The following is a 19,840-nucleotide window of genomic DNA, read 5'->3' as shown; positions in this document are numbered from 1 at the left end:
AAAAATGTGAGAAACCTGAAATTAGGTCTCAACCAAAACTGTATGATCCCTCTAAGGTGCACTTTCGATTTCATTCGCCCTAGTTGGTGATATAGTTGTGAGGCAATTTTGAGGAACATAACAAGGTGGAAAGACACTGGGTAAAAACAACAAACTTTGTGAGGTGGACTACAAAAATACAGGTGAACCTTGCCACAAGTGAGGACCTCAAAACCATGACAATTTTCCTATTATATCATCTTCCTCACTATACCAGAATACAAAAGCAAAGATATATCAAGGGCTGGGACCTACAAAATCACCTTCTTATATTAAAGAGGGTTTTGTAATATCAGTACTCTCCTATAAAGAAGCTCCACAGTATTTGTCTCATGCAGCTTGACTGTACGAAATAGAAATGACCGAATGATCTCACAAACCCACACTCCTTTTCTGGCTCACCATGAGGGTCTCTGTACGGCTCGCCAAACGACACCCAGACCTTCTGGTCGTTCTTGAGATCGTAGACGTCGCCGATCTCCCGGCCCCTGTTGTCGAAAATCTTGGTCACGATGGTGCTGAGTGCGGTCGTGTTCTGCTCCGGCTGCACCCAGCGAGTGATAGTATCCAGTAACTGTGATTGGGTAATTCAGAAAGAATAATACACAAATGGTGATACGTATCTCAATAAAGGGGAATGAAACCCAAAATGTGGCTTGAGTCAATGCAAAATTATTGGGGGCGCTGTGGCATAGTGGATATGATTTCCAACTCCTGATCGGAGGACCCGAGTTCGAATCCCGCCCAGTGCTTACGTCCTTCGACAAGTTGTTTTTACCCACTATGTCCCTCTCGACCCAAGTGTATAAATGGGTACCTGGCAACGCTAGGGTAATAATAAAAGCACGGCCCTCTGGTAGAGCAGTGGCAACACTGAAGAGGCTACCCTGGGTAAATAAGACCTTATTATTATTATTATTATTCAAACAAATCACTGAAGTTTGAGGAAAATTGGGCAATCCATTGAAAAGTGATGAATTTTTCCTGAATATTAAGCAAAGCTAATTGAATTACCATTTATCGCTACGCCCAAAATTTGTCAGAAACATTTGCTAGAAAATGAACATGTGATGCGGTTGTGAGTAAGTGCAGGTAGTATTATGGCAAAGAATGGCAAGGCACATAACTGTGTCTACTGTTCACCTGTAGTGTTACAGGAGGATGATGTCACAGCTGTAATACGAATAAAGACAATCTGGAGGATTTTTCTTAATTTTTTTTCGAGGTGGGGCTTTACAGGGTGCATACAAAATTAAGAAAAATGATTAAAAGTATATGATGCATATTTTCACGAGGCATTCAGTGATACGTTATGTGCAGGCCAAAAGGCATCAATAGAGGTCAACACACATATTGGATTGCAGAGACCCTTTAACTATCAGTATAGTACTCTTTCTCTCTTACAAAGGTGAGTTCTTACAATTATCACTGTTATCTTTTCTTCTTCTTTTTTTGAAAGAGAAGTGAGGTACATCAAGTGATTGAGCATGGATGGGGCCTACAGTAACTATGAATACAAATTTACTTACATGTAAAAGACCAACAAAGAAATGCTATCATTGCACAATTGCACTTTTGGTTCAAAAGTAAATACATAATACATGTGAATGCAAGCTCGTACAAACACACATTCAAGGAGTGGAGGAACTGCATCTTCTGTGTGATACAACAGCACACACAGATTAAGAGAAGGAATGAGAGGACTTTTGATAAAATGTGCAAAGATACCCAGACACTCACCCTCTGCATGAGAATAGTCTTGTCACCCTGGATACCCTTGGATGCTTCCTTGAGGTTGAAGAAGACCGTCTCCTCGCCGTCATTGCGGCCATTTTCAAACACCTGTCGAAAGATGGCATAATGGGAGACAAAAATGATGAGCATTTTGCTGCTGACAAAACTGGACTTGCATGTATGTGGTTCCCCGATTCCTGCCACTGAGGTTTTCTCAAATTGGTCACAGTTGCCTTTCAGTTCACACAATTATATTACTCAAAGATCTGGGCCCCATTTTATAAAACTTGTTATCAGTGACAAGTTGTTATAGTTGTGACAAGCTACTAAAATCCTTGCATCTGATTGGCTGAGAGCAAATTTGTCATAGAAATGTGGCAGTCGTCACTGATATTAAGTTTTATGAAACGGGCCCCTGGTGGAATATTAGTATTACCGAGTGCTTACATACACCACCGATAGTCTAACTTTATCCAGTTCCAGTAAATGTTATCCTACGGTGCCATTCTTGAACAGATAACTTGGGTTCTGGATGTTCTAGACATGTTATGGCCACACAGTCTACATGATAGAGAATCACACCAAAAACACTAACTTGTGTGCTGTCCATCACAGTTATTGTGTCTCTGCTGCTTTAGGTGTTTTTGCCAGTGTTTGTTTCTTCGTTGGTTTGTTTGTCTGTTAGCAATATAACTAAAATCTTTGCATGGATTTTGAAACAATTTTCAAGACACAATGTAGGTTCATTCTTACAACAGTAGTAAAAGAACAAGAGATTAGGTTTTGGCTTCGGATTTTTCAAAGATGCATGAACATTTCTCTGGTGTTAGTTTGGGGTTTTGTTTTGTTTTGTTTTTTTCTTCGGCCTTGAGGTTTATCAAGTTGTTGCTGTTACTTCAAAAGCAGCTGACTTCCATGTCAGACAGTGCTCATGGCATATACAAACTGTACGAAAAAACCTGTTCCTGTTTTAGAGTGTTGAAATGTGTAGCCTCTGGAGCCAGGCTCCTGAAATGGTACTGGCGTATTCACCCTACCTTGAGTTTGAGACCCTGTTGTCCCACCAGCCTGTGTGAAGAGTCTAGCGCCTTCATGTGCTTCAGCTTGAAAGAGTGACCCTCCGACTGATTACATAGGAACAAAAAGTATATTTAAAATGGTAAGTGGTTTTCAAAGTACCGGTATGTGAAATACCCATTTTCTACACTTTCTTCCAATGTCCATCAATTTCTGGATGACTTCTTACAATTGTACTTGTCACTGCAGTAGCTGTAATCAAGATTAAACCCATTTAGATCTAGCAAGTAAGTATACAACTATTGGCTCAACTCACTTAAAAAATGCTGAACATATGGCTATAAACTTCATGAGAACAATTTCATTAGATGTATCTTGTGTGAATTACACAAGCTAACCTTTGAACTTCAACCACAATGCATTTATTTTTATATTTAATGACAAATGCAAACTGGCAATACCTATCAAGAGGATCAATCAAATACAATCCCACATTTGTTTATCCCTGTAAGAGAGCTATGCTCATCTTCAAATGATAATTTTTCAACAACTCAAATTGATTTTTGCCTGTGATTTAAATCAATCTAACAATTTGAAATCAAAAGGGCTTGATAAAACTGTAAAAGTGAAAATAATTGCAGTAAAGCATTTTCCATGCGTTTTGTGCGACACAAAACTGGTTCAAAAATAAAAGTGTGTGTGAATACTTTTGCTTGTAAGCTGTAATAACATTTCATCAATTCGATTCCACAGAATTAAAAAACAAGCAAAACCCAATTCTACACAACTGAGCAAGAAAAAATACTCCTGTGAAATTTGTCACTTTTACAGTATGTACATGTAATACTCTGTACAAGTTTCTTTTCCCAAATTTGTCCTGAGATTGGGCATAATCATTATATCGGAAAAAATGCTTATACTTTGTTTGGTTGTTCTTTTTTTATCTGTTTTGCTCTTTGTTTTCTTTTTGTCACTGGTTCATTGAGGAGTGTTATAATTTCAGTCTTTCATTAAAGAATCTCACCATTTCCTCTGCAGTCTTGTCACTTATGGAGTCGATCACATCTTCCATCTTCAGTTGAGCCTCTTGCAGCTCTCCAATCTGTTCTTCGACCTTTGGGAAGCACAAGTCAAAATGTAAAGGTTATCGCTGACTCAACAGTAACTACCTACTTTCCAATCACACATATGAAAACACAAAATGTACACACACGTGCGGCTTTGATGCACGCAGATAATGTAAAACATGAAATACAACGAGGGCAATAACCACATTCATGCAATATGGGATATATTGCATGGTTGATTGACCAATCAGATTACAGAATTCACCATCACTATATAAAAAGATTAATATTTAATGCACACCTGTTTGGCTTCTCTCTGCATGACTGCTGCCTCCCCAGCATTGCCCCTCTCCTCGGCCGCTGCCTCCCCTTGCTGCAGCTCCCTCAGTCTGGTCCGGTTCAGCTTCACCTGCTGCTTGCAGATCTTCACAATTTCCTTCATGAAATCTGGCAGGGGAAGAAAATTTAATTCTACTTAACCCTCTGTATGCTTCAAGCGTCGATTGGCACAGAGAATCACATAGCATTGTACACACTGTCCATTGATCCTGGCACAGAAAGGGTTTAACACTCCATTTCCAATGCTGGTAAGATGATCACCAGGGGCCCGTTTCATGAAACTTGTCATCAGTGACAACTGCCACTGTGACATTTATATGACAAATTTGCTCTCAGCCAATCAGATGCAAGGATTTCAGTAGCTTGTCACACCTATGACAACTTGTCACTGATGACAAGTTTTATGAAACGGGCCCCAGGAGACAGTATTCCTACTTTGTCAGCAATACATGAAAGAAATAGAATCCACTAGCTGTCAAATCCAGCACTCCCCACACGCAGTTGATTGTTAAACTCTTTGTGTGCCACACTGTAAACTACCTGTGTCCAACATTATTCGGAGACTGCATCGCATTAGTGCATTTTGAAAGCAATCTGTTTTTTCAAAGCCAAGTAACTTTTCATAGAAGTGTTTCTGCTAGAAATGTTGTCCAGTTGTGGAGAAAATTGCAAGCTTTGCTGTGACATAAATTCGACATCACCATGACTATGATCTTTCAGTATACTGTGGCAGGTCGTTATCTACCGATCTGATTGTGCGCAGCTGTGCATTTTAGCAGACTATGCTAAGTTGGCAAGCTGTCAACAGAAATGGGCATGCAAATGTGGCAAACACTGAGTTCAGAATACAATGTATACAAGTCATACTCATACCTAGGATTCACATAGCACACATAACTATCACCAACACCCATATCACACCTATTGACAGAAATATAAAAGTTACAAAACTTGACACTGAACACATACTCATACACTCATAAAAATGTGCCACACTGACAACAAACTAAAAAGATCCAAAGCCAATTAGTAAATTACATATCGGAACACTTCCAGTGATAAATAGAATGCACACTAAAATGACTGTATACCCCACTGCATTTAGCGAGTCTAATTTTTTGTGAATCTGAACTTCCCGACAAGTTGGTTAAATTTGAGATTATGGAGTACAGCAACAGAGGAAGAAATTTGTATCACTCATTTTCACAAAGCAAATCAGTGATCCTGCATCGAAAACCAATTAATGGCATTAACTTAAGAAAAAGCACTGAGTATTGCTACAGTGTAGTACTACAATGTATTCTTAATGTGATTCCAAGATCATTCAAATGAAGCAGATATTCACAGCCCATGTACTAGTTGACATTTTTACAAAGAACACCCGACTCAAGAAAATAAGGATTCTGTGATATATATGGTGTATAGAGAAGTTTAAAGTACTATTACAAACACTGCTGACTGCTGTACAGGCCACTTACTTGTAGCAGCGAGGGCGCTGAACCTCTCCCCCTTCGATATCCAAACCGGGCCATAGATGGGTGTTGTGCTGCTCTGCAGACATGAGTCCAGTTTGGGTACTGTTTGGACAAGAGAACAAAATAATTAAAAGCTTTTATTGAAATAACACTACTTAGCTGTACTCATCGTTGAATTACATTTTTCCATAGCATACCAGACAAGAGTGAATGGCATTCAATGAGAAAAGTATGATAAAAACTACAGGTACAACTTGAACAATAAGAATAAAACACTTTTATCATAGTAAACATAAAATTGTTGACACAAAGAAATGTGTAGTTAAACTATTAAAATACAAACATGTGGAGGTTACATATTGTCAACTAGCTTTCCATGACATGCTCATTAAATCTTTTTGCGGATACAACTTAATAATTTACAATACATGGTGGAATGGGGAGAATGGAGTGCAAATTAATGCAATATCAGGTGAGCTTTAATACCCACAAAGATAAACTTCACAGAAATATTGCAGCACAATTTGTCCTGCTTGTCAAATATTGAAACAGAACAAAATTAAAGCGATGATGAAATATGATAAAAACTAATCAATGTTAAGCAAAAAAAAAAATAAAGAGGTGTGTTTACACAACTTACTTTCTTCCAGGTCTTCAATCTTCTGCCCATCCCACCTGTATATGAACCTGGCAGGGCTGGTGAGGTTGAGCTTACTGGTGCAGGAGTCCAGAAACTGTAGCAGGACAGAGTTGATATTTTGAAAAAAAATAATAATAATAAAATAAAAAATAAATATATAAATAAATTAATTAATTAATTAATTAATAAAAATACAGCTTTGTATGAAAGTGAGAAAATACTAATTAATTATGATCTTTCATCTTTTTGCAACCTATATTGAGCGTTGACTGCATGATAAAACTTGCAAAATGTATGATCTAGAAACATTTTTCTTTTTCTTCTTTTTTTTATTGGGGGGAGGTGTGGGGAGGGTGGGTGAAACAAGAGAGTAAACACAAGCTTCAATGAAAGCAGTTCCAGCACATATCACTCCACCAGCAACCTGGGATCTAAACTCCACAAACTTCAGTCTCTATGTCTTCCCTATTCTTTTCAAAACCAGGTACAAAAAAGGGGAAAAATGGCACTGCACCCTTATGCAAATAAAACAGACTAGACAATCTGAATGCATGCATGGGTGAGTTCTTTCAAAAAGTCTACCCTGGAGGCCAGACCTTCAAACATAGACGATATTCACCTGGTTGAGTTGGCCCACGTTGGCAACCACTTCGTGGGACTCTGATGAGTCACCGTTGGCAAACACCATGACACGCCTCATGTTTGATGGCAACATGTTCCTATGGAAATGCACAAAAGATGTTTTTTACATGTACATGTATATATTCTTAGTTGCATTGAACAGGCATGGGTATAGACTAACTGTCTCCTTCTCTTGCGTTTATTTGCGCAATACGTGTAGCATCATTTTACAGGCGAGGCATTAGCATGAACATTTTCCCGCTTGCCAAGTTAGGTCAGAAAATTTGCTACATAAACAAGAGAATAACATTTCTACTAGAATACGACTTGCAGCATTGGTGTCCCCATTGATTAATTGTATTTGACATAAAATGTCAAGTGAAGTGTTTTGCAAATAACATTCAATTCATTTCAATCTGATTCTTCATTTACCATCACTACAACAAATGTGATCCTAATAACAAGATACAATACATTCATGATTATACATGAAGAAAGAAGTGTAAATTTAATGAAATAAAAGAGAGAAGATTGATATAATGGTGGAAACTCCAAGAGAAGCAGTGCTTGAAGGGCAGCTATCCCTTTTGCAAATGTCACAAAATTTTGCATGGTCGAAGGATTGTCTCCACACATCATGTATGAAATCCTACCCTAATACACCTCAGACTTTGTAAAGAAAAAAAAGAAAGAAATGAAAATTATCCCCCATGTCACATGAAAACGCATTCAACTTTCGTTCACAGATTAATGGTTGGAATTTTTCCCAGGTCCAAATATATTCTCTGGAAATCTTTAGTTTTCTCCCCCCCCCCCCCCCCCCCCCCTCCATCATAGAGAAGTTTTGAGTTTTATCTTTCAGAGGAAAGGTCTGAATTGCCTACCACTACAATATACTTGCTTTTGAAAGCAATCTAAATTTCAGGGTTGCAAAACAGACTCACAAACTTTAAAGATCCAGTAAACATGCTAGATAACATGCCATAGGCTACTGCTGAGATGCAACATGGCAATGTTACCAACCTCATTCGTGCCGACAGCGTTGTGCGGGTCTTCCTCTTGTTGCTAGGCAGAACCACTCCCTCTAGTGTCCACGCTGCTTGCATGTTCTTCTTGACAATACCTGGAAAATAAGACGACATAAATCTAATGGCCCATCAGGCTAACCTTTCTAACATCAATTCACTCCTTGAAACATGAAAGTTCCTTGCTACATGTAGTTTCACAGCATGCACCCAAATGGATTCATTGTAGTACAATCGTAGGTAATAAGACTTGCATACTACATTTCTTTGAATGTATAACTGAACAACTCAAAGTCTGGTGCAGTACACAGATATATATCATACAAACAATAAATACACAAACACAAGCATGCATGCATTCATTATTATAATCATATACACAGACATATAAACAGACATATATGTACTTTGAGACAAAGAGCCAGCATACCATTTGCATTTCCAGAATGTTCACATACATGTAATATTCTACTTCTCGGCTTGTGCAATTCTCAAACCCGAGGGTCTTTTCTCTTTGCTGGTAATCATGTCAAAAAAGATTAACAGCAAAAGAAAGTTATTCTAGCACAAGATTTCTCGAACAGAATCAAAGCTTCAGCAAAATCTTATTTATACAGTGAGTACCTTTATCAAATCATCTTTCACATACACAAGTACTGTACCTAGGTGTGATTTGCACAAGCAAAGCACTGTACACCCAAAATCATACAAAATACATAAATTGACTACCCTAAAAGTCAAATACATTTCTTGTAGCTACAGAGTAGAACATGATACTAGTCCAGTATTCTTACAGTCAATCTCGGTAGTAAAAGAACATACATGATTCCATGTATCTGCTTTAGTCCTCACAGCTCTCATGATCTAAATCTAATGTACACTCACATGATGAACTACACACACACTAATATCTCACCAGCTTCAATCAAAATACTGACGGTACTGCCAGAGTCAAGCCCTGGCTTCTCAGAAACATAACAAATTCACAGTATTTGATGTAAAACTTACTTGCTCAAAACTTACTTGTTGCACCTACCATCACGCAAAGTCTTATGGGGACAGGGCTTATTCTTAAGCTGCACCTACATTATGGAATTCTCTGCCACACCCACTGAGCAGTCAGATGCAGATTGACAATCTCAAACAAAAACTCAAAACTTATTTGTATACATTAGCATATGTTTGTTAAATTTGAACTTATTCATGTAATTATGTCGGATGTATTGGCAACTTTGACCCCTTACGTATGTGTAAGAAATAATTATTGTACGGTAATATATCGTATTTGGTAAATTGTAATTTTTGGTGCGCCTTGGTTTATTTTGTATTAGGTTATAATTTGTTTGTAAAGCGCATTGAAATTCTTTTCAAGTCTGGAATGCACTACATAAGAATTTGCTACTATCATTAAGATTATTAATTTCTATACACTGTCTCTATCAAAAGGCATCAGGAAGAAATATTGACCTTTGACTGGCTTGAATGGATTCTTGAAAGGCTCTCCTCCTGAGATGTAAACCTCTCCGTCTTTCGGAATTTCCTCCGCAGTCTTAACCTCCGTGCCGTCTTCTAGGAAGATGCGCCTGGCCGCAAACTCAAAGTCCAGTTTGATGGTGCAGTACTCAAGGAACTAAATCAAAATGAGGAAGAATAAATGTTTTATATCCAGAATCCATTCCCAATCTGCCAGTTGTTTTTGATTTTCATGTATTCTTTATCAACCATTATTTCACCAGCAAAGCAAATGAAATTAGCTTCACAAGGAATATTGTTAGAATTGGTTCAAAGTTTGATTCATACACAGAGTAAGTTTCTAGAAACGATGCTAACTCTTCGATATAATGAACAGGATTTGCACTTTCATGGATGCATCTCGAAATACTATGCCTGACAGAGCATAACATGATGAATTTCAGGCACTTTGGACATCATATTGCTTCTTTTAATGCATGTTAATAATGAACCAATAAAGCAATAGCACTATTGAGATGATGATGTAACAGTCTTTTGTTATGGCTTGCATTAAAACCAGTTGTGTGCATGGTTAGCAACAATGAAGGTGAGGTTGTTTAGAACCAGTTACCATGGCCATGAATGGCTATGATATCACATTCTGACCTACATTGTACTCTATGAAGTACGAAACAATTATTATAACTAATTCAGCATGTTTGGGGAAAGTGACTTACAATTTTCATTGTAGGCGCAGTGATCTTGACGCTCTTTTCACGGCTGCCGTTGCGGAAGCACACAGCCCGGATGACGTGAGGCTGCTGCTTGTACTGGCTCTTTAGCTTGGAAGTGTGGGAGAACGTGGAGATTGAAGATGTTGCTGATCGCCCACTCCATGGCCTGAAGCAATTATTGTCAACAAAAGAGAAATACAATTCGTTAGCATAACCAGGGAAGTGCTAATAGCAGTCCACCACTGAAGAACGACCATACCCATAGAGCTAAATTTAAATAGCTATCACATATTTTCTATCGTATCTAATCTACGACTAGCTAGACATTATTCAAGATGAAACTTAACAAACAAGATGAAACTAGATAAAATACATGTATCAGGCACCACTAAAATCATGTCTCATATATATGTTTTCACACACGTAACGGAATGTCATCACATGAATAAGAATGATGTTATTACACACATTTTACATATACATGTAGTATAGGTCATGGAAACCATACAGTAAAAAAAAGTGAAGTTATGATGATTCATTTTCATTTCAAATACAAATGAAAGAAATGCCATCTTCAAAAGTACAGGTAAACAATACACAAGGCCATCTGTTGGAGACTGAAATTTTTGAATGAAATCATAAAAAAAAACATTTGAAAAAGGGAAAAACCTGCAACAGCTTTGTGTTGTATCCATTAAGCCATTGAGGAGGGGCTGATTTTGCTACAACACTAATTTCCCATAATATAGACATCTGCCTGAGAATATTCCGGACTAGTCTTCATCGGGTTATTACTACACTGCCATTATTTGTGCTAGTCATCTTCATCACACTCTTCAAAATTCTGTACAATCATACAAAGTCTGCAGGTCACGTGACAAATACAGTCAGTTTACCTCCGCCTAGGAAGGAGGAGGTTAAGTGATCATCATCAGCATTGGAATGCCTGTTTGCAAAATAACTCAAAAAATTGGAAACGGATTTGAATGAAACTTGCAGGAAAAGTCAATAATGACACAAGGTACAGATCAGTGGCGGATCCAGGGGGGAGGGGGGGCACATGCGCCAGTGCGCCCCTCTCTGATTTTGAAAAGGCACCTCCCCTTCACAGCATTCCTGGATCCGCCCCTGCAGATGATTAAATTTTGGTAGTGATCCAGAAATTTTTATGGAGTTTTGAAGGATTTCTTATCTTTTGGCATATAAGGTCGATGAACTTGGGAGTTCTAGCTGCGCATTCTACAGAGATGTTTACAAGCGCGTGATCTGCTAATGACATAAACAAAAGGTTGGCTGGCTTGGTGGAGGTCTGTGCTCTCCGAGTGCTTTTCAAGTTTAATTATTTATTCACACAAAGTGATCATTCTCTCATGAGAGAAAGAGGTACGGATCCAAACAATGCGTTACCACGAGAGCAAACAATGAATACAGCGCTCACTTTACAATAAACACGGTTACAACAATTAATGTTTTTTTACAGAGAGGTAAGAATTCAGGTCCCAATATTATTTTCACAAATGTCAACGGTGCATTATTCCATTTGGTTATAATGCAACTTCAATATTTGTAGCAAAAGAAAACTACTGCCCCAGAGGAATTCATTATAACGGGAGTTGCCGATACAAGTGTACCTCGGTGTGAATTTCATGCTGGACTGGAACTCACCGTGCTTTGTAGACGGGAGCGCTGGCGGGTCGATGCCGACTCTTCCTCTCTTCCGCATCCTCTGCCTCCTCCTCGGGTACTCCGTTATGCTTGGATGCATCCAAAACAAACTTTGCATGGATGCGCTTCCTCTCTCGCTCCGACCGCGAGCCTGACTGGCTGGTGGCAGAGAACGGGCGCCGGCCAGAAGCCGGACGTGTACGCCCCCTGGTGTCTCCCGAGGCCGGTCCGATGAGTTCCGTGTGCGCCAAACGCTGGAGATAAGGGGAGTGGTTCTTGGGAGATTTGGAGAGCCTGTGAAACAAATTTATAAGGAAAACCTGTTTATAATATGGACAGCATAACACAGAAAGTCAATAGGACACATGATAACAAAAACTTGGATTTGCACAGTATTAACCAACAGACAACAGTCTCCTTTGGTTTAGACTGTAATTCAAGGCTTTAGGATATGCCAGATGACTCCCGTAACAACAAAGTAATTGAGACTGGCAGTTTTCTCTTTATTACATCAATATTTTGTTATATTTGAAGGGAATTTGCTCCACAGACTTTGATAACACTAATTTGGAGGCCTGAATTTTTACTTCACTGTAATAGAATTTACTTGCCATATTCATTGTAACAGGAGCGCCCTGTTTAAATTTGCATTTTAGATAGAAACTAAGCTGTGTGGCAACATTTGTTACCTTATAAATTTATAAAGAAAGTACATAAACAACAATAAAGCACACTTTGGCATGAATGCAACCAAACAAATAACTTATGCATGATTTTAGAGTGCAGATCTTCAAACACAAATTGATTTGTGCAGTTAAACGAAGCCAGGTGAAAAGTTGAAAGTCACCTCTTCTTCGGCTGGTTTGCTCCCGTTTTCTTCAGTCCTTCCAGGTACTGTGCCACAAGCAAGTCTTCATAGCTGATGGCGTCCATTTTTGTTCCATGCCCAACTTGTCGTTTGCCCACAGGCGGCATGGTGCCAGACTAGTTTCTACACAGACACAGGATACAAAACAGGTGTTCACAACATCAAGGTACAGTAGAATCTTTCTGTGCCATGACCCTATCTTGTCTTGGTTCTAAACACATTAGAACCTACGTACATATTGGAATATTGGATGTGGTTGAAGTAGAGTGCTCAGCAATTTTACTTTTGATATCCATTGTCTTTGGCATTCTTCCAGTAACACTCAATGATCACAATCAAGTGAAGCTTCGATTAACAGAGAACTACTTTTTATCCAATAATCGATAGGGTAAATTATAGCGTAACATTGAGGTAATGACATGTTAAATCTTAATGCCACAGTGCAGTTCTTGCAAATTTCCATGCAGAGCTAACTTCTTCTCTTCTTCTTCCTGTAGTGTACTGTGCAGAAACCCCTGAGAGTATAAGGTCTAACACATTCACCACTCCAGTGTTCGCAATCCTTGTAGGAAAGAGTAGCACTACGGTACGTTTGCACAGCACTGTTTGGCAAATGATCTCCAAACATTGACAAACTCACTCAAAATATTCAACAGCCTCGACTATTAGTATTAGCATCCTGAGTGAGATTCAGTCCAGTAGAAAAGGAATTTTTTCATGTTTCAATAATACTTTAACACTTGTCGGAATATGTCAATCACAGCTACAGTGTAGTTCGCTCTGTGATAACTGCATTGCAGAGGAGGGCAAGTCCAAGATAATGTCCCCTCGGATGCTCAAAATTCATCTTGATTTGATTAAAAAATCATTGATATCATGTTGTAGCCAAAGAGTTAAATTGTATATTTCCAGCAAAGAAAATATTGAATTATGCAAATTTATGCAAGAAATACTGCCTTAATTTGCATAAATCAAAAACAAACAATACGTATGGGACAAATGAAAAATATTCATTTAAAATCAGCTGAATTTGTTCTTGCCCTAGTTCCTTTGTGGACATGACCCCTGTATGAGCTAGTATAATTTCCAATTGGTAAGACAAGGTCAGCAGATTAATTATGCAAATTATGCACTTTCCCAGAACGATGTGTCCCATACGTAAGGATTTGAGTATGTTTTTTTAATTTTTTTCTGAAGATTTCTAACATTAATCAATCATACTTTAGGAAGTTCTAATTTATCCATTTTAACTCCAGATTAGCAATACTAAATTTTAAAATTTAATTAGTCCTTCATCTTATAACTAATTTAAGTTTGCTTACGTATGGGACAAATGCCTTACGTATGGGACATTACATGCAAAGTGAATGGGAAAACCTCCTTTCGACATGGATGCTATATGTCCTTACATTTGTTTGGTTAATGGTTATCTTTGCACCTACTCTGAAGGATATGTCTATATATCTGCCTCTCCTACTCAGTTGACCTCAGGGAAGGTGTAAGAACAGCATTATTGAGTCATTCTATGATTAAGAAAGGAAAATATAGAATATACTTGTATTTTCTTATTTTCATTGCAGGCTGTGCAGCTGGTCTTCAATTAACATTCCTCCTTTTAACATTTTGATATTGGACATTTTCTTAATTCAGTTATCATTTTCAACTTTACCTCTCTACAAATTGACTAAAGTTGTCCAAGAGAATGGGATTCTCTGAGTGACATTTTAGGTGCAATACACTGTTCAGCATGTACTACAGGCTGTACAGCCTCAAAAGGGAAATACAAACAATTGTGGTTGTGGCGCTCATTGATGACAACATTACAGGTCTTACTGAAAAGAAAATCACTTGAGGTGACAGCAGGTAACTTTGTCATTTAGAGATGATAGCAAAGGAAAAACCCTATGAGAATACTTTCTATTTTGATATGATGTTTAATATTTCAACTGCACACCATCAGAATATGTCATGACCTATCAAGGCCATGAACATGATTTCTCAAAATCCTGTAAAATGAAGACTAGTTTGCATTTGCCATGAACCACACTATAAATACTGGATCTGTGGTTGGAGTGCTAACAGCACAAATTACACAAACAAATGGGGAATTCAATTTTATTTCCTATTTTGTGTTTGAAGAGACCTATGTGCTCTGTGCTCTGAGACACCTTCATCAACTCATACTTACTTACCCTACATCTACACAATTATCAACATGCATTGCAATCTGGTACTGTATAATCAAATGAGGTTATACGAATTTATCAAAATTGTAAAAGTTTCAGATCAGTGAGTTATTTAAGTGTTTCAAATCAAGAATTACATTTTCTCTTAAGATTAGAATGCACAAATGATAATCTTTCCTGTAGCAGTACACAAGCATACTGTACATAAAGTTTGTACTTATGTACATGTATGTACAAAGTAAAGCAAATTTTTTCGTCTTTAGTTTCATAGACCTGAAGCCAAACAATTTGAAAAAAACAAAGCCAGCATTGGTACATACATTCTTCTATCTCTTTGGTTACCATGGCTTTTAAAATCTAAAAGTTTCAGTAAAATTTGATTGATTTCGCAGAAGCTAAAATTCACATGGCAAAACATGATGATTACAGAGCAAAATGAAATACTCTTGTTGTTGTTGTGTTTTGTGGTGCATTTTAAATAATTATAGAGCTCTATAAAAACTTAGACAACTTGCAAGGTAAGCCTAGAGCTACTGAAAGTACCCACTTCAAACTGTATTTGCAAATTACATTGTACAATGTACATGACATTAGATTTTAAAGTTGAAATTAACAAGACTACAAATTAGTCATGGTACAGGGGAAACTCGGTATAACGAACACTGCTATAACGAGATATCGGTTATAACGAGGAAATTTTCTCGGTCCCAAATTTCCTTCCACACAAGTCTATGTAAAATGCTACTCTTATAGCGAGATCGGCTATAACGAAATAACTGCTATAACGAGATAAATTTTGTGACTTCCAAACAAAGAAAAACATAGTAAATCAAACCTGCTATAGCGAGGTAAAGCAAAATGCCTTCGGTAAAGCTTTACTTCGCCTGTGCTATCATCTTCCGAGATTGTAAAGCTTGATGCGCCAAAAACTGTCTTGTACACACATAATCATTAAGCACTCCAGCTAGCACTGCATGTTGTACGTGTGAAGTGTGTGTGTGCACGCACACTATGCAGAAAATGTAGTGGGACGGCCATATGCATACATGACATCATCATGACGTTTAGCAGGTGTGAGGCAATCTGATGCTGTGATTGGCCTTCTACTTTGGGAATTCCCCGTCTTCACACACACGCAGTCATAATGTACATACAGAATGTGTCACATACACACACAGCATTGTGCAGACCATATTCAAGCTTTCCACACAACACACACCCATACGATAACCACATACCAATCCACAGACGATCTTGTATGGATACAATCGCAAGCTATAAAATTTACAATTGAACATCTACAATTAATAAGAAACACATTCTTGATACTGGATTTCATTGGCGAAAAACATCTTCTTACCCATAAAGGTGAGTAATTCCCTCACACACAATATCAAGTTATCAGTATTGATTGAAATATGATGGGTAGTCCCACATGTGCAAATTAATGTCTTTATTTTATGCCTTCTTTTATGCCTACTGATATAACGAGATATCGGCTATAACGAGGAAAATGACTCGGTCCCGACCATCTCGTTATATCGAGTTTCCACTGTACATGTATGCTATATCAAGGTCGCAAGCTAGAATTCACACATTTTTTTTTTCCACTTGATAAAAAATATTGACCAGAGTATTACAAATGGGCTAGAAATAGAGTGTCAGTATACTGTATTTGTATGTGTAGACACCATGAGGACAGTGTTAATGCATGACGGAATCTAAACTAAGACATTTAATTGTAAATTGGTAATTACTTTTATTTGTCTTGCTTTTGTTAGGTACCTGAACCAGGAAAGTACCCACTTACAAGTCTATTTCATTTGTTACATGTTGTAGTATGATTTGTGGAACTGAATATGACACTATGGGGAAATTTAAAGTCATTTCCATGAATGCACTTGTGCACTAAAGACAAATGTCCCATACGTAAGTTGAGCCATGTCCCATACGTAAGGTGTACTTTTGTTAATTAAACCAACTTCATGAAAACATGCTTTAGGCGCACCTGGTAAAGTAGGGACTGCGAGCGACGGAGAGCGACACTCAGCGACCGGGACATATTGCGAGAACAATGAAGTGCGTCGCAGTATGTTTTTACTCCGTCGCTAAGCGTCGGTCAAAGCACTACGCGCCATCATTTTGATGATACCGCGACGCTTGCCGACGCTTGCTGACACTTGCCGACACCCTCAAAAGAAGCTGTTGATTATTTCTATGTTGCGTGACCTCCGCTCACGCAAGCGTTCGTTTTGATAGTGCCGACGTTTCGGGACATGGCGCTTGAGATATAGCGAGATTTCTGAATGGTCACGGCCAGTGCTTAAATTGAATAGCGAGCGACGTGTCCAGACGCACCTCTCCTGATTACAAATGATGCTTGTGATAGCCCGACGATGAACGACGTGTCCCGACGCTTTCCTTTGTCTCAACATTGGTTATGAGTTGATTTGCGTTTCGTTTTGGCTATAAGATGGTGAAAAGAAAACGTAATTATGGGGTGTGATCTCACTGAACGGGGAACACTTTGAAAGTAGCGATCGAAGAGGGTTTATGAAAACACATGTAGGTCTACACTCATACGCGAATGTATGCCTTAATTAGGCAGCTCCATACATGTAAAATTTTGAATGCATGAGGTTAGATCTTTTTTTATCTGTCAAGTGACTCAAGAACTAAATACAGTGTATTACGAAGTCGTCCTATTTCTCCCGTAGGAAAAAGTCAGATGTTTGTCGTTACTTTTGGAAATGAACAGCGGCAACAATTGGCTCCGCAAGATGCTAAAATTAATGTCAGATGTTTCATTTTAATTTTGGAAATGAATAATGGTAATATTCGTATGATACTAAAACGTCGGATGTTTGTTTATATTTTTGGAAATGAATAACGGTAAGATTCAGCTCCATACGGTGCTAAAATTGATGTCAGATATTTGATTTTGCGATCGGAAATGCATAAGGATAACATTTGGCTCCGGAAGATGCTGAAATAAATGTCGAATGTTTGCTATGACTTTCGGAAATGATTAACAATAATATTCAACTCCGTACGATGATAAAATAAACGCCGCATGTTTGCTTTTACTTTCGAAAGTAAATAGCAACATTCGGCTCCAGAAGATGCTAAAATAACTATCACATGATTGCTTTTACGTTCGGAAGCGAATAGCAGTAATATTCTGCTCCATACGATGCTAGAATATTGTCGGATGTCTGCTTTTTAAATTTCGAAATGAATAACAGTAACATTGATTCATTAAAATTGATGTTTGATGTTTGCTTTGACGTTCGGAAATGAATAACAATCATATTCAACTCCGTATACGATGATAAAATAACTGTCTGATGTTTGCTTTTATGTTTGAAAGTAAATAGCAATAACATTCAGCTCCGGAAGATGCTATAAATGCCGGATGTTTACTTTAACGTTCGAAAGTAAATTAGCGATAACATTTAGCTCTGTAAGATGCTAAAGTAAATGTTGAATGATCCCTTTGACGTTTGGAAATGAATACCAATAATATTCATCTCCGTGTGATGGTGAAATAAATGCCGGATGTTTGCTTTAATGTTCGAAAGTAAATATCAATAACATTCAGCTCCGGAAGATGCTAAAATAAATGTCGAATGATCCCTTTGACGTTCGGAAATGAATAACAATAATATTCAATTCCGTACTATGATCAAAATTAATGAATGTCGGATGTTTGCTTTTACTTTCGAAAGTAAATATTAATGACATTCGGCTCCGGAAGATGCTGATATAAATGTCAGATGATTGATTTTACGTTCGGAAGTGAATAGAAGTAACATTCTGCTCCATACGATGCTAAAATAAATGTTGGATATTTGCTTTTACATTTCGAAATGAATAACAGTAACATTCAGCTGCGTTTGATGGGAAAGTAAATGTCTGATATCTGCATTGACGTTGAAAATTAACAACAGTAGGCCCTACTATTCGGCTCCGTACGATGCTAAAATAATATTGTCAGATGATTCATTTCACTTTCGGAAGTGGACAGCAGCATTCGGCTCCGTATGATAATGAAATAAATGTCGGGTGTTTGCTTTTAAATTTGGAAATGAATACCAGTAATATTCTGCTCCGTACGATGCTAAAATAATAAGAGATTGTAGCTTTTACATTTGGAAATGATTAACGGTATCAATCGGCTCAGTAAGATGCTAAAATAGATAGCGGATGTTTGCTTTGACGTTCGGAAATGAATAAGGATAACATTCAGCTCCCTAAGATGCTAAAATGAATGTCGGTAGTTTGCTTTTACATTTGAAAATGATTAACGGTAACATTCGTCTCCGTAAGGTGCTAAAATACTAGTAAATGTTGCATGATTGCTCTTACAATCGAAAATGAATAACGGTAACTTTCGGCTCTTTATAGTGCTAAAACGTTAATGTCGGATGTTTTAAATGTCTGCAAATGCTCCCATGCACTTTCTCATTTCAAACGTAAGTTGTGACCACCTGAATAGGCATCAACTTTTAACTAACTAACAGTGTGTGGGATTATTCCGAAGGTGCCTTAGTCTGAAAACTCTTAATCCGGCACGAAAATGTATTTATTTATTTATTTATCTATCTATCTATCTATCTACCTATTTGTTTATTTATTCATTTATCTTTTGAGTTTAACAACGTTGAGAATATCGACCCCCGTTTCGTTTTCGAGTCGACGATTCTTCAAAAAACGAAACTTGTTTTTCCCCCTTCGTCAATTTGGGATTTACGAGCCTTCGGAATGACTGTAACTTATGTTTTTGTTTTTTTTTTCTGTCGATTAGGGGATGGGGGGGGGGGGGTAATTCAGAAAATGAATATAGAAGGGAGTGAAATTCTTGAGGCAAGAAATACAAGAAAGTGAAATTCTCAGTTTGATATCGTTAATTTTTTTTGCGTGATGTTTGTATTCTGGATAGAGTCATGTACTTATTCCATTGGTTCGTTCCTCCGAA

At 37.8% G+C, this 19,840-nt stretch overlaps 1 protein-coding gene across 1 annotated transcript in view; it reads right to left on the bottom strand.

Moving 5' to 3' along the window:
• The window catches only part of LOC139709004 (doublecortin domain-containing protein 1-like), a 42,822-nt gene extending 30,037 nt beyond the window's left edge, over positions 1-12,785 (bottom strand). Inside the window, exons 1-13 of the mRNA XM_071620972.1 lie at positions 12,656-12,785; positions 11,809-12,102; positions 10,147-10,309; positions 9,425-9,587; positions 7,956-8,055; positions 6,931-7,030; positions 6,312-6,405; positions 5,675-5,773; positions 4,159-4,304; positions 3,815-3,904; positions 2,811-2,897; positions 1,780-1,881; positions 442-613 (exon numbers count right to left, since the gene is read on the bottom strand). Of these exons, the coding sequence (XP_071477073.1) occupies positions 442-613; positions 1,780-1,881; positions 2,811-2,897; positions 3,815-3,904; positions 4,159-4,304; positions 5,675-5,773; positions 6,312-6,405; positions 6,931-7,030; positions 7,956-8,055; positions 9,425-9,587; positions 10,147-10,309; positions 11,809-12,102; positions 12,656-12,783 (1,738 nt within the window). The 5' untranslated portion in view covers positions 12,784-12,785. The remainder of the gene's footprint in view (positions 1-441; positions 614-1,779; positions 1,882-2,810; positions 2,898-3,814; positions 3,905-4,158; positions 4,305-5,674; positions 5,774-6,311; positions 6,406-6,930; positions 7,031-7,955; positions 8,056-9,424; positions 9,588-10,146; positions 10,310-11,808; positions 12,103-12,655) is intronic.
• Between the last annotated feature and the right edge of the window lie 7,055 nt (positions 12,786-19,840).

This window comes from Diadema antillarum, unplaced genomic scaffold, assembly GCF_040938485.1.
Source record: "Diadema antillarum isolate AM-2024a unplaced genomic scaffold, OU_Dant_1.0 seq00001397_RagTag, whole genome shotgun sequence".
Lineage (NCBI taxonomy): Eukaryota > Metazoa > Echinodermata > Echinoidea > Diadematoida > Diadematidae > Diadema > Diadema antillarum.
This window is presented reverse-complemented; position numbering and strand designations above follow the sequence as displayed.